Genomic DNA, 13,516 nt, shown 5'->3' with positions numbered 1-13,516 from the left:
GGATGGTCCTTGGAGCATGCAAAGAAGCAATTGAAAATGCATACAGGATATGCAAGCCATTATGGCCAAAGCTTGCCAAACTGCTGACATGGGTTGAAGACAGAGGAGGACCCTTGCAGATAGTGCCACTGGAAAGCCCAAAACTGAGGTTCAGAACTAATGGCACAAGAAAGATGGGAGAGAATCAGAACTGTGGACACATTTTTGATGCTCCAGGAATGGTGCATGGAACTGCAGTAATTATGGATCATTATTGGGCATGTGGATCCAATGCATACTTCAGACTGCCGGGAAACTGGGGAGGTATATGCACAACAGTGAATGTCCAGCGTTGGTGATCCCAAAGAGTGACCTGAATATTGACAGTTTCCCAAAAGCAGATGCTCACCTGAGGAAGAAGAGATCTGTGGAACTGCTGAATCGAATGAAGAGAGAGAATTACTTCTCTGCCAAATCAGAAGAAGCTTTTCATGCAATCCCATACGAACACAGGCTGTTCAGCCTCACCTCATCAGTGTTCACGACAATTTTCATGCCAAGATTTCAAATTGGAGCAAATACTCATTCGCACACCCTACAGATTTGGGCCTAGGGTGTCCAAGCCACCAAGGAAAACAGGGAACCCCATGCATTTCCAAAAATAGGACGCCTGTGGAAATCCGCAGAGGTCTGACTTGCGCAAATCGGCCAGAATGTGTTACCCAAAAACCTTGGCAAAGTCTGAAATGTGGCAATGAAAACCCATTTTCCACACATTTCACCCGGCTCACCCACTGAAACACGCCACCAACAACACATGGCCTACCGTCCTGCGTTCCCACACGTGTCCCGATGAAAACAGTACCTCATATGTGTGGGTGCATCTACCTGGGTGCCAAGGGGAAAGCCTACCATCCTCTCACCGAAACACGTCGCCAACAACAGATGTAATACATACCTGCGTTCCCACAGGTATCCCGACGAAAACGGTACCTCACATGTGAGGATGCACCTACCGGGTAAGAGGGGGGATCTCATGCTGCCCTCCCTGGAGTTACATGCCCCTTCCTAGGAGCAGATAACTGCCCTCAGGGAGGGCTGCATGACATGACCCCAAGTCCATTTTGGGTGGGGGGGACAACCCCTTCCCCTTTCCATAAAAAATATTTCCTGGTGGTCCAGTGAGGGGGGGCACTCCCCCCAACACCAGCCATGATATTTTTTTCATTTTTTCTTTTTTTGCCCCCCACCCCTGGGGTCAGATGGTCACCCATCTGCCCCCAGGGGTCTCCATACATGTGGCCCCATGCTTTGGGGCCTCGAGGGGGCAGGGGGCCGCTTACCTAGTAAGCAGCCGCCCACTTTCAAAAGACATCCCTGGTGTCTAGTGGCCCTGCGCCCGATCCGGGAGCAGCAATGCTTACACAAATGGTGTTGTTGGAAAGGGGAGAATCTCCCCTTTCCAACGACCCCATCACAAAATAAATCCCTGTTGTCTAGGGTCCCCAACCCCCTCCACTCTTCCCATAGCTTTTCTTCTTAGGCGTTTTTTTTTGCCCCCCCACCCTGGGGGCAGATGGTCACCCATCTGGCCCAGAGGTCTCCATACATGTGGCCCCATGCTTTTGGGCCACTGGCGGATGGGGCTGCTTACTTAGTAAGCAGCCTCCCTTCCCCCGCACTGTAAAGACATCCATGATGTTTAGTGGCATTGCTGCCCACGATCGAGCGCCCTGCGCCCGATCCAGGAGCAGCAATGCTTACACAAATGGTGTTGTTGAAAAGGGGAGAATCTCCCCTTTCCAACGACACCTGCCTTGATCTCTGGCTTGAAATACAGACAGAGATCAAGGCAGAGCAAGGTGGAGACTCACCTTGTGTTTTCACCGCAGCAGCCGAAAATGGCTGCTGCAGTGAAAATACTTTCACTTTCATGTCGGCGTCCATTACGCACACCGACGTGAAACTGAAGGTAATCCAGCCCCCTGGAAGTGAGGGGGGACCTCCCCCTCACATAGCCCGGGGGTTGGATTACAGAGTGCTAAAAAGGACAAGCTATCTCGTCCTTGGCACTACAGAGGTAATGGCAAGGACGAGATATCTTGTCCTTGGCCCTTAAGGGGTTAAATATAATAAACCTTATAAAAATATGAAGTAAAACCATAGCATGGTTTGGGACAAACAGGGGAGGACAGACACGACACGGTAAGGGAAGAGTAGGGAGAGGGAAGAGCAATACATGCAATAAAAGGAGCATTTTATGTTAAGCAATCATTAAAGGCATTACATTTGTTATGAAACTTAGGTAGAGTTTTTGTTGATAATGCATACATTTTTTCAATTCTGTGAAAAGAGCAAACAGAGTTCCACCATAAATCATAAGTTAATTTTTGAGCATTTTTCCAATTAGTCACAATGAGATGGAAGGCAACATATACCAGAAAATTAAATAAATCAGATGAAGTAATATGTGACATATTGGGATTTACTACAGCTCCAATCATGACATTACATAATGTGAGAGGTTCCTGAAACGAAAACATTTTTTCTAAGCATTTCCATATATGAGTCCAAAATGTAAAAACAAAATTATAGTTAAAGATTGAATGAAGTAAATCTGCAGGAGAAGATTGGCAGGACCAGCATGCACTTTGACTGGAGTTAGACATTTTGGCAACCCTTTGTAGTGTAAGATAAGCTCTATGTAATATGAAATAGTGTGTTTGAGTGAGATTTGCAGCCACAGAAGTGGAAAAGCATTAAAGCTATATCTTAGTCCATATTTCTTCAGTGATATGTAAGTTCCAATCAGATTCTCACAGGGTATATAGAGTTTAGCGTTAGTATCAGTGGGCTGATTGAGAATGGAAGAAAATGTGGATGCTTTGGTGGCGTGAGAGTACAAAATGAGTTCTAAATATCTTGAGAGAATTTTATGTGTATAATGAGGAGTAGCTTTAGCAATATGTTTAGTGAAAATGGAATAGGTGTTAAAATCTGATTAATTTAAATTGAAGCGAGTACAGAGGTCTTGGAACGGTATAGGAACATTATTCTTAAATAAATGTGAGACTAGGAAAATTCCGGCTGAGTACCATTTATGTAGGATGCAAAGTTTGGGTTTATGAGAAAAAGCTTTATTAAACAACAAAAAGGCGCTGGAGATATCTTGGATATTATCACGTGTTGTAATTAAGCAATTCCATGCTTGTTTGAAGGAGTATAGAAGGGGAAGTTTTTTGATTCCAGGCCATAAGGATGTTTTGAGAAAGTGAGTAAAGGACAAAGGAGTAATGAGTTTTGATTCCAAAAGAATCCTTGAGGGGGTGTTAATAAATTGGGGTTCAGAAGTTAAACATAAGGTAATTTGTCTTAATAAAAATGATATCTGGTATTTAAGGAATTCTGGAAAATTCACTCCCCCGAATGTTTACTGGATTTCAACTTATTGAGAGCAATTTTGGCAGATGTATCTTCCCACAGGAATTGAACTAACATTCTGTCTATATTTTTAAAGAAAGAATTTGGGACTGGTACTGGTATCATAGAGAGCTAATAGAGAATAATGGGACCAAGAGTCATTTTAATAGAGTCCAGTCGGCCCCACCAAGAGAGGAACAAAGGAGACCAGTGATTAATGGATGAGTTAACTTTATCAATAATCATATTCTGGGTTAGGTTTAGGGTCGACTCGAGGTTATTAGCGATAGGGATCCCTAGGTATTTAACAGACGAAGTACACCATTTCATTCCGCAAAGAGGTGAGTTTGCTAATGTTCATCAATTTGTAAGGGGCAAGATTTCAGATTTGTCATAGTTCAATTTATATCCAGAGACACAAGCAAATTGATCTATGGTAGACATAAGTGCTGGGAGGGAAGAGTTGGAATCTGATAAGTAAAGTCGAATATCGTCCACATAAGCAGTGAACTTAAAAGTAAAATCTTTAATCGTGATACATTTAATGCCTTCATTGATGGTAATACTTTGGAGTAAAGGCTCTAAAGCTAAAACAAAAAGGAGTGGGGACAGTGGACAGCCCTGTGTAGTGCCTCGTGAGATGGGAAAAGCTTTAGTGAAGGTGTTATTAATAGAAATCCTGGTTGAGGGCTATGAATGATATTCAGGTAAACCTAAGGCATATATAAGTGGAGACCCGTACGAAATATTTGGTTATAAGTACGTTGCATGTAGTATTGACAAATTGCAAAAGTTAAAAACACAGTGTTCTTTGAAACGTTTCAGCCGTTTCAAAATGGCCTAAGCTTTTAGCCTCCGAAATAGAGCATTGCCTCTTAAACATGGGAAGGAAACAAAGTACTAAGAACCATAGAGTTCGGTTAGTCTTTTAAGAGTGTCCCCTCCATAGAGTTCTCTGTATGTGTACAAGCAGCCGGAGGTCTGTGAAACAATACTGCGCTCTAATTTTTTAATCCTGTGAGCACATTCAAACTGGAAATGTATTCTGACTGATCGCTGTTGGAAAGTTATTTTCTGTAACAATTTGTGAAAACTTGAAGGCAAGAAGATGGTGCAAGGATGAATGGGAGTGCAATCCCGAGCATAGCTTTTTACGCTTTTTTCCTTTCTTCCATATATATGTGTGTATATCTAAGCTTAAGCAAAACCTTGTCAATACAATGGCTCTCTTCCAGTTTTTAAATATTTTGCATATGAGAACGCAGTCCTTAAGTCCAGTTATTAACAGCAAAGGAAGGGTGTAGCCTCTGCCAGAATGCTTATTAAAATACAATTTTAAAAAATGTCTATGAAAATAACTGCTATTTCAATTTTTATTTTCCAGCCATCCGCCGTGGTTCATACGATATTGCCTCTCTGCTAATCAACTGCAATACTAACGTAAATTTGCGATGTGTCAATGAGCGGACAGCTTTGCATGAAGCGGCAAGGCTTGGCCACAAGGACATTGTTCAACTTCTGATCCTTTCTGGGGCAGATCCTGACCCACACAGCTCCTATGGGCTTACTCCGCTGGCGTTGGCGGCTCAAAACGGGTACATAGAAATTATGGAAATGTTAGTGCGAAAAGGTAAGAATTGAATTAATAGTTATGGAGTCATGGAAGTGTTTAAGACTGCACTGGTAAGCTTTGTAAATCGTTTAAATAGTGCTAATTCAAATAAAACAGTATATGTTTGACTCTTTTTATATATTTTGTGACAAAACCCAAGAAAAGTCCATAACCCAAGAAGAGTAAAGCTAAAAATAAAATTTCAGTTACTCTTTGACACCACATAGGTACATCACACTGTGTTAGCTCCACAAAACACACAGACCGGATAATTGATAAAACCCAAGATGGCCGACAGGGTTTATAGCATCTGAATTTCCCCAGCCATGTGACAGCCACAAAGCAGAGCATGAAGGGAAAAGTGGCACAGCTCTAATTCCCAGAGCCAATATAATTTTAAAAGAAAGCAGACGTACTCTTCCTATCAATCAGGATGCAAGAAGAGTGAATAAAAAACGCATAAGTGGTGAATAAGAAACAGTCGCTGTCAGTAGAAGGAGGTAAATGGTTTGTCTGTTCTCCAAAGATGCTGAGGGAAACAGCCTCTGACTCACGGTTATTGGCTGCTGCAGCGAGAAGCTGATACTGGAGAAACCTTCTACGAACCCTGAAATCACAGTGCACCAGAAGTACTTGCAGTGTACCTATAGCATGAGAGGGAAAATAATAAACTAAAACACACTTATGATATGATATGATATGATAGTTTATTTATATAGCGCCTATACACAATGTGTTTCAAAGTGCTTCAAGGCAAGGGAGGGAACAAGGGAAAATACAACCACATTCTTACAGGCCATGAACAGTAAGGATGGGAAATTAACTATTGTACTCGGCCTGACGCCACATTTCAGATAGTGCAAGAGCTAAGACCTAGATAAGGATGGGAGGGGGAGAGTGGGAAGGAAATGGAAACAGACGGGCGACTACCGTACTAGGCCTGACAACATTTCTGGTAGAGCCAGAGAAAAACAAAAGGTGAGGGAGAGGGGTGCAGAAAGGGCGGGGAGGAACAAAACAAGCGACTATCATACTAGGCCTGACGACATTTCAGATAGTGCTGGAGGGGTAGTGGGGAGGAAAAAAAAACAGTAATGGGAGGGTGGAGGAAACAGGCGAGGTTGCTATCATATTAGGTCCAGGGACAATTCTGATAGAGTAAGTGCATAGAAGAAAGTAAGGGGAGGAGATAGGAAAAGGGAGAAGGGAAAGGAGGAGAGAAAAGAGAGTAAGCAGTCAAAAAGAGTGGAGAAGCAAGAGTGGAGAGCCAATACAATTGCAGAAGTCAGTAGTAGCACATAATGTTGCAAGCCAGGATACGAAATGAAGATGGGAACAGCATGATTCAGGGCCACCATGAGTACAAGATGCAAAGGAATCGTGAGGCTGAGAGCCATTGGAAGGTTTTGAAAAGTTCTTAGAGCCAGTGTCAGACTGTGGCATAAAAAGTGGGCCAGAGTTGCAAATGGCAGTTCATTCCTTTTGTGACAGGCTTTATGAATAGTGCCCTAGATCATTTTGTTGTTGATAAAATATGATGCAAATTGAGCAATTTAAAGAATATTTATTCAGCAACAATGGTCCAAACTACTAGCTGCATAGTGAAGTAACTCATCAAGCTGGCCTACATTGGCCAGAAATATTGCCCACTTTGACCACCAAAGACTGGCCCACACCAGCATTTTGTGCTTTGCGTTTGGGCATTGCCCTTTTGCCTTATAGGCCTTTCCGAGCCTGCGTAGAGCCAGACGGGGGTGCTGAGAAGCATGAAGGATACCTAGATCCTGAGCGGTGCATTAAGATGTTTAAAAAGAATCTAGAAAGAAGCAGAGAAACTTGAAAACATGTGGACCCGAGAAGAACTGAGAAATGTAAAACACTTGGGAGTACATTACAAACCCAACTTGAGAATAGCAACATTTTGAAATTAAATAGAGGAGAGAGTTAAGTAATGCAGACAAAAACATAACAATGTGCAACACCTTGTCTTATAAAGTAATAAAGATTTACAATTTGAGACAGAATAACAATGCCCGTGTGTTATTAATACTGCTTCACCACTTTCAGTGTTAGTAATGGCATTACAAATATGTTATCGAATGTCCCAGCCTGCCTTAAAAAGAAAAGGTTCACCCTGGAAAGGCATCTGTATAATCATGGCTCATAGAGAGGTTTCAGAAGTTCAGTTAAAATGATCTGAACTGTCCTGAAACCTCTGCAAATCAGCCACTTGGAGATGTCAGAACCGAGTCAACAACAGAAAACAAAGTCAGGGTCATTCCGTAGACCAATTGAAAACATAACATCAATCTGAACAAGCAGTGCTCAGGCTTCTGGAAGACAGAAGTCCTTCATCAGCACTCTAGCTCAAAGTAAGGTCTTGGTGAGCCTTGGCAAGATCCTCAAAGGCTCAGGGAAGCAGCGTGCGTAGATGGGTTTATGCTGGTCCCAAACTCTGCCACAGTCTCTCCTAGAACCTGGTCCTTGACACGCTGAACAGACTCATTGCCTTCTGAATAGGCACCACCTCCCAACCTCTTTCGAGATCTATCTGACCTTGCCTGGCTTTCTTGCCTTCTCCTCAGACCAGGCTTTTTTCTTTTCTTTTACTAGATGAGTAGCACATCCCACAACCATAATAATTGTGTGATAACTTCCGTCTGGGCCTAATTATTGTGAGAGGATATTCCCTCAAAAAACGAATTACAAAATAACAAAGCCTAAAACGCCAAGTCTCCCTCCACATTTACAATTTTAAAAAGTGCTAAAAAACAAAAAGGCAACGCGACAAAAATAAATCTGGTGTTTTCAGCCTTGTTTTAAATTCAGTATTTCAACATAGCACCTTGTGAAAGAACTGCAATTATTTACTTAAACTTCAGAATCCTCACCTGTTTTTCTTTAATTGGCATTTGTCAACACAGCCCCGCAAGGGCACCATCTTGCTTTCATTGTTGTTCCGGTTCCATATCAGTTTGAGAATGTGTGGTCCTCTGCTTTCCATTCCAGGCAAGCGTCTCCAAGGCCACACTAGCTCCCACTTTCCTTTGCTACAGTTCCCGAACAGCAATCCTGAGCCGCTGCATGGGGGAATGCACTGTGCTCAGATAGTCTCTGGGAAAACCAGGTACTCTATTCCAAATGGTTTGTCACTCTGGGATCTGCAGGCAGGCAAACACTATAATTCACAGCCATGGGCTAGGTCTACCACTCCAGTCAGCTTCACAACAGTATCTATCTCCAAGGGTCCTTGCCTAATAGAATCAGTCTGGCATTTCTCTTTACTATTGGGACCAACCTCCTTTGTCACATCGTGGGGATGTCTACGAACATGGAGGGGGCTTTTGGGACTAACACTAAGGATGCCTTCAATTGCGAGTCCTAAAGGACTCTAGTTCTCTTGTTCGATTTTTTCAGGACACAGCTGAGGTGTGGAATGTTCCCATTGTCCCAATCTTGTTCTTTAGTGGGTTGCCCTGTTAGGCCACAGGGATCTTTTAAAGATATCAGGGGTTTCACCTGGATGTATTTGGTATCACCTGTGGATTGGAATTCAGCCATCACCCTGATGTTGGTGATGGAGTGGGAAGCCTGAGTGATCTCCCGTGTGCCTCTTCCGGGCCCTACATCATGGAGCAGGTTATATCACCCATCCCCCACAGTCACCCCAGTCCCTTCACCCAGGCTCCAACATGGGACTTCATCATAGAATTCAGAGCCCTATAACGGCTATAACATTTTACAGCAACAATTAATAAGACTTGAAAAATGTTCAGAGCCTAAAGGGTGTGGCCTCCCTGGACCTGAAAATGGTAAACTGTCTTATGTTATATCAGTTAAGAGGTCCAAGATAAGACCTGTGAGGCCGCTGAGGGACAACTAGAGAACATAGTATTTTTTCAAGACGAAAAAGTTACATTACAAACCCACCTTGAAAAGATAATGACACAATATCTAGTGGTTAAATGTTAAATGTTATATGTTAAAGGTATTTTTACCGTGCACCGTCACCAACGGAATTGGTCCCCAGGCGCTCAGGCGGATCTGTAAATGATAAAGGTGGGATGGGTTAGTAAGGTGAAGAAGGGAGTAGGATAGTGAGAGGAGTGGTGTTCTGTTGGCGGCTTCAACTCAGTATACACCGGGTGTTGAGCTTTGGTGCGGGTATCGGATCAGAGTCAGTCCACATGTGCTGTTGTTCCGGCTTATGTGTAGTTGCAGTGTGAGTTTTTTGAGTTAGATAAGTATGCAGAGTATGAGCTTATATTGGTTAGTGGGTTACCTGACCTTTACCATGCTAACATTCACAGTTCTGTCCGAGTCTGGCACCTGCCGGCCCACACACTCCCACCCAGACGCGGCGCAGGCCAGTGTCTAGGACTCCATCCAGGTGTGGTCATGCCAACATTCATACTTCTATCTAGATGCAGCGCAGGCCAGAGTTTACAGATCTGTCCAGGTGTGGGCATGCTAACACTCACAGCTCCATCCAAACGCCACGCAGGCTGGTGTTCACAACTCCAAGTGTGGCACATGCTAGCATTCACATTTTTTCTCGGCGTGGGCATGTTATCCTTCAATCAATCCTATCCAGATGTGACGCAGGTCAACGTCTATCTAGGTGCGTCTGCCGGGCCGGATAAGTTCGTCTGTTGAGTGATATTTCTAAGACATCACGCAAAGCTACAAAATAAAGAGCGGGAACTATCTGAAGCAATCATATCTCTCTGAACCCAGGAGCAAAGATAAACTGTCAGGAATCCTGGATTTGTGGACTTATTGATTGTTTGAGCTGACCTGCAAGTGGGAAAACAGTACCTGTTTATTGAAGAAAGTTGTCCTGCAGATCCTTTGGCTAAAACAACAAGAGGAAGATCTGCTGTTAAAATGTAAGATTCCTGACCAAGAAATCAAGAGGTGTTCCAAAGATTAGAGCTATTTAAGACCCAGCTTGAAGCTGATAAAAACAGGACAAGTCCCACTCACCTGCTAGGAATTAAAACTTAGAACTGTGTCCTATCTACTTCAAAGAAATGAACAGAATAAACTGCTGAATAATTAAGCGTGGCGTGGAAAGACAAAAACCGAGGCCATAGAAATTGGAAGGAGAAAATCCAAGATGTGCTGACTGATGTGGATCCAGTAATGATAGGAAAAAATATCCCTGTACCGCTTACTCCATGGAGACCTCAGAGAAAAGGTTAAGGTGGGACAAAACCAGAGACCCAACATGTAACATTGACCTTAGTGAAAAATTGCTCCTTTCTTGAGATTAAAGTATAGAAACAGAAAAAGCATGTGATTGCTAGATGCCTTAAAGAACTCAGACGAGTGCCACACTGAACCAGCAGTAACACTGAACCACAGCAATATAATTGTAATTGTTTATTTGTAAAGCGCTTTTATACAAGTGAAGTGCTTCAAAGCGGGAAGGGAACAACGGAATAAAGAGTCATTCTTAGGCCTTGAAGTTTCGAATTAACTAACAAAGACAAGCATACAGGCCTGACGGCATTGCTACCAGTGAAGTGCATGGGTTCATAGTGATAATTTCGACAAGAAAAATGTCGAAAGTCAAAATGTGGAAAAAAAAATGTCGAAAAAAAATGTCGACTTTTTTTTTCAATGCATTTTTTTTTCGGAATGGGGGGGTTCCCCCCCAACCCCCCTTTTTTAAATGTTTTTTTTAATTTTTCCCTTTTTTTTAACTCCCGAACCCCTAAAATAAATATATAATTAAAAAAAACGAAAGTCGACATTTTTTTTTTCCACATTTTATTGTCGACATTTTTGTCTATCGACATTTTTTTTTCGAAATTATGACTGCCCACCAAGTGCATGACAGGCAGGAAGGCGAACGGGGGAGTAGAGGGAGAAGACATACAATCCATATTCTACCATATTAAGCCAGTAATGCTTCAGATTGTGCAAGTGCATGACAAAGAGTGAGGTGCTAGGGGAGGGGGGAGAAGGAGAGGAACATACAGAACAGAACTACCGTATAGGCCAGGAGAACTAGGCTGAGTGCATTCCAGAGCGGGAGTCAGCCGCAGGAGTCGAAGGAGGAGAGTAGGTGGAGGCAAAGGCAGCTGTTGGCACTCTTTTCATGGTTCGGAAGACCTTGAAGGTGTTCAGTGGTGCAGGGTGTGCCAATGCTAAAGGAGAAGATAGCTTGAAGTGTGAGGAGAGAAGAAACTATTCATTCCAGGAGAGAGAGGTAGTGAGGGGAAAGAGAGAGGGATGTCTGTGGAGATTAGAGCATCCAGGTAATGGCCTGTGGTGTGCATCGGGCCAGAAGGTAGAATGGAGAGAGAAAGAGAGTCACATAATAATAATAATAATATTTTTATTGTGTTATAGTTTAAGTTATAAACTTTACACAAATTTCACATTACATAACATATAATATTAAAACATGATCCAAAAACAATTTTAGGTACAAATGATTCAGAATCCAAATACAATTTTAAATACAAATAATTCCTATCTTTTACCGAAAAAGTTAAAATAGAAGAATATATAATCTATATACATATGTTTCATACAATCTATTTGGTATTTACCCGCATATAATGAGTATAGTCATCTATAGAGTTATACCCAACCTAACTTCAATTTGCAGCCAGATAGTGTACAAGACTGTCAGCAGACGTATACTGTTAGAGTTGAGACAATGATGCCAAAACAAAGCTTCCCCGATATGCGTGGTTTCATGGACATAGCTGGCAAAAAGAGGGGAAAATATGCTGGCCATCTCTGGACATTCAGTCAATAGATGCTTTGCCGTCTCCAGCTGCTCTTGGATTTTACATAGTCGGCATATGCGCTTCTCAACAGCAATCATATCTTTTCTCCCTGTGGTCATAAGCGTAGGTAGTTGTTCCAGTCTGAGCAACAATATGAACCGTCTAAGTCTGACAGATGGACAGATATTCAGATATTTCTGGGCTTTCCTAAAGTCGAACAATCTATATTGCACAAAATGGTAACTGCTCAGGCTCTTAAGATGTTCAAAATTCTCCAGCCAATCCCAGAGATCTACACGTTTGCTTAGTGCTCTATTTACTTCCTCTGAGTATTTATCATCTCTGTGTTGCCAGCCAATTTCGCGGAACATATTATTCATCTGGTCGACGGTTGTGGAGATCGAACTTTCCTTTTCTAATTCCTGATGGACCGCTGTTAGTAGGCCATTACTTACATCTCGGGTCATTCTAAGATAAAGCGAGGCCCTCTTTTTCAGTACTAAAGCCTTTAACGAGGTCAGACCCAATTCTAATCTGATAATGGCCACAGGAACGGAGAGAGATAGGCCCAGAACATGTCGCCAAAATTTACCCTCTAGCACCTGTAGCCATTTCAGATCAGACTCCAGGAGGCCTTCCAAGCCATATGTTACCGCTGGAGCAAACACCTGGATATAGAGTTGACGAGTCCCCCACAGGCTAAAACCGCCTTGTCCAACAGTAAATCTATGGAACAAGGCAGTCAATTGTGACGCTTTAATACGGCGTGTTTGTTTACAGGCGACATAATCTCCACGATCTTCAAAATCTATGCCTAAATAGCGGTACTGGGGGACATAGGAAATGTTCGCTAGCCCTACTGTGAGTTGCACACGTGAGGCCTTCTTTTTAGTATATCTCATAATCTTTGTTTTACCTAGGTTAATACTCAGCCCATTCTTTTCTGAATACTCCCAAAGTGCCACCGCCGATCTACGCATCCCACTGATGGTATGGTCAAATATCACCAGGTCATCTGCATAAGCTAATACTGGGCAACTTGTTTTTCCGATTCTCGGCGGACAATTGCTAACATCATTTATAGCGTCTGGGATATCATGAACATATAGGTTATAGATTAGGGGTGCTGTTACACAGCCTTGTTTGACTCCCCTATTTTGCACAATATTTTCAGTTGTGTGGCCTTCTTGGTCCAGCTTCAATTTAACTGAGTTGTTCGAGTGCAAAAGTCTAAGATAATATATTAAGCCTTCCGGACAGCCCATTGTTTGTAGTTTTTTCCACAGACGGCTACGAGGTATAGAATCAAATGCCGCAGAGAAATCTATGTAAAGTGCATAGAGAGGGGCAGATCCACTTCTCAATGCTCTAGATCGCAAGATATCCATTACCATGATGTTATGGGCAGTAGAGTAACCTTGTCTAAACCCACTTTGGAATCTAGACAGTACTCCTTTACCCTCGGCCCAAGATTGTAGTTCATTAAGCAAAAGTGAGGCAAATATCTTTCCCGTAACATCTAACATTGAGAGCAACCTATAGTTGCTTGGATCAAGTCTATTACCCTTTTTAAAAACGGGAATTAATATTGCCGTCTGCCAGGAGCAGGGAATTTTACCTGTTGTTACAACTTTCTCAAACAGGATATTTAGGAGACTCGCCCAAAACTCAGGGTACGCTTTCATAACAATGTTGGCCAGACCATTGGGTCCCGGTGCTCTTGACGATTTTATTTCTTTGATTTTATTCAGGATGAGCT

At 42.6% G+C, this 13,516-nt stretch overlaps 1 protein-coding gene across 1 annotated transcript in view; it reads left to right on the top strand.

Moving 5' to 3' along the window:
• Positions 1 to 13,516, top strand: part of ASB14 (ankyrin repeat and SOCS box containing 14) — a 453,165-nt gene that overhangs the window by 219,895 nt on the left and 219,754 nt on the right. Inside the window, exon 6 of the mRNA XM_069643678.1 lies at positions 4,784 to 5,029. Coding sequence (XP_069499779.1) covers positions 4,784 to 5,029 — 246 coding nt within the window. The remainder of the gene's footprint in view (positions 1 to 4,783; positions 5,030 to 13,516) is intronic.

The sequence above is a fragment of the Ambystoma mexicanum genome, chromosome 2p (assembly GCF_040938575.1).
Source record: "Ambystoma mexicanum isolate Mex_15411 chromosome 2p, UKY_AmexF1_1, whole genome shotgun sequence".
Taxonomy (NCBI): Eukaryota; Metazoa; Chordata; class Amphibia; order Caudata; family Ambystomatidae; genus Ambystoma; species Ambystoma mexicanum.
Note: the sequence above shows the minus strand (reverse complement) of the source record. Positions and strands in the feature narration are given on the sequence as shown.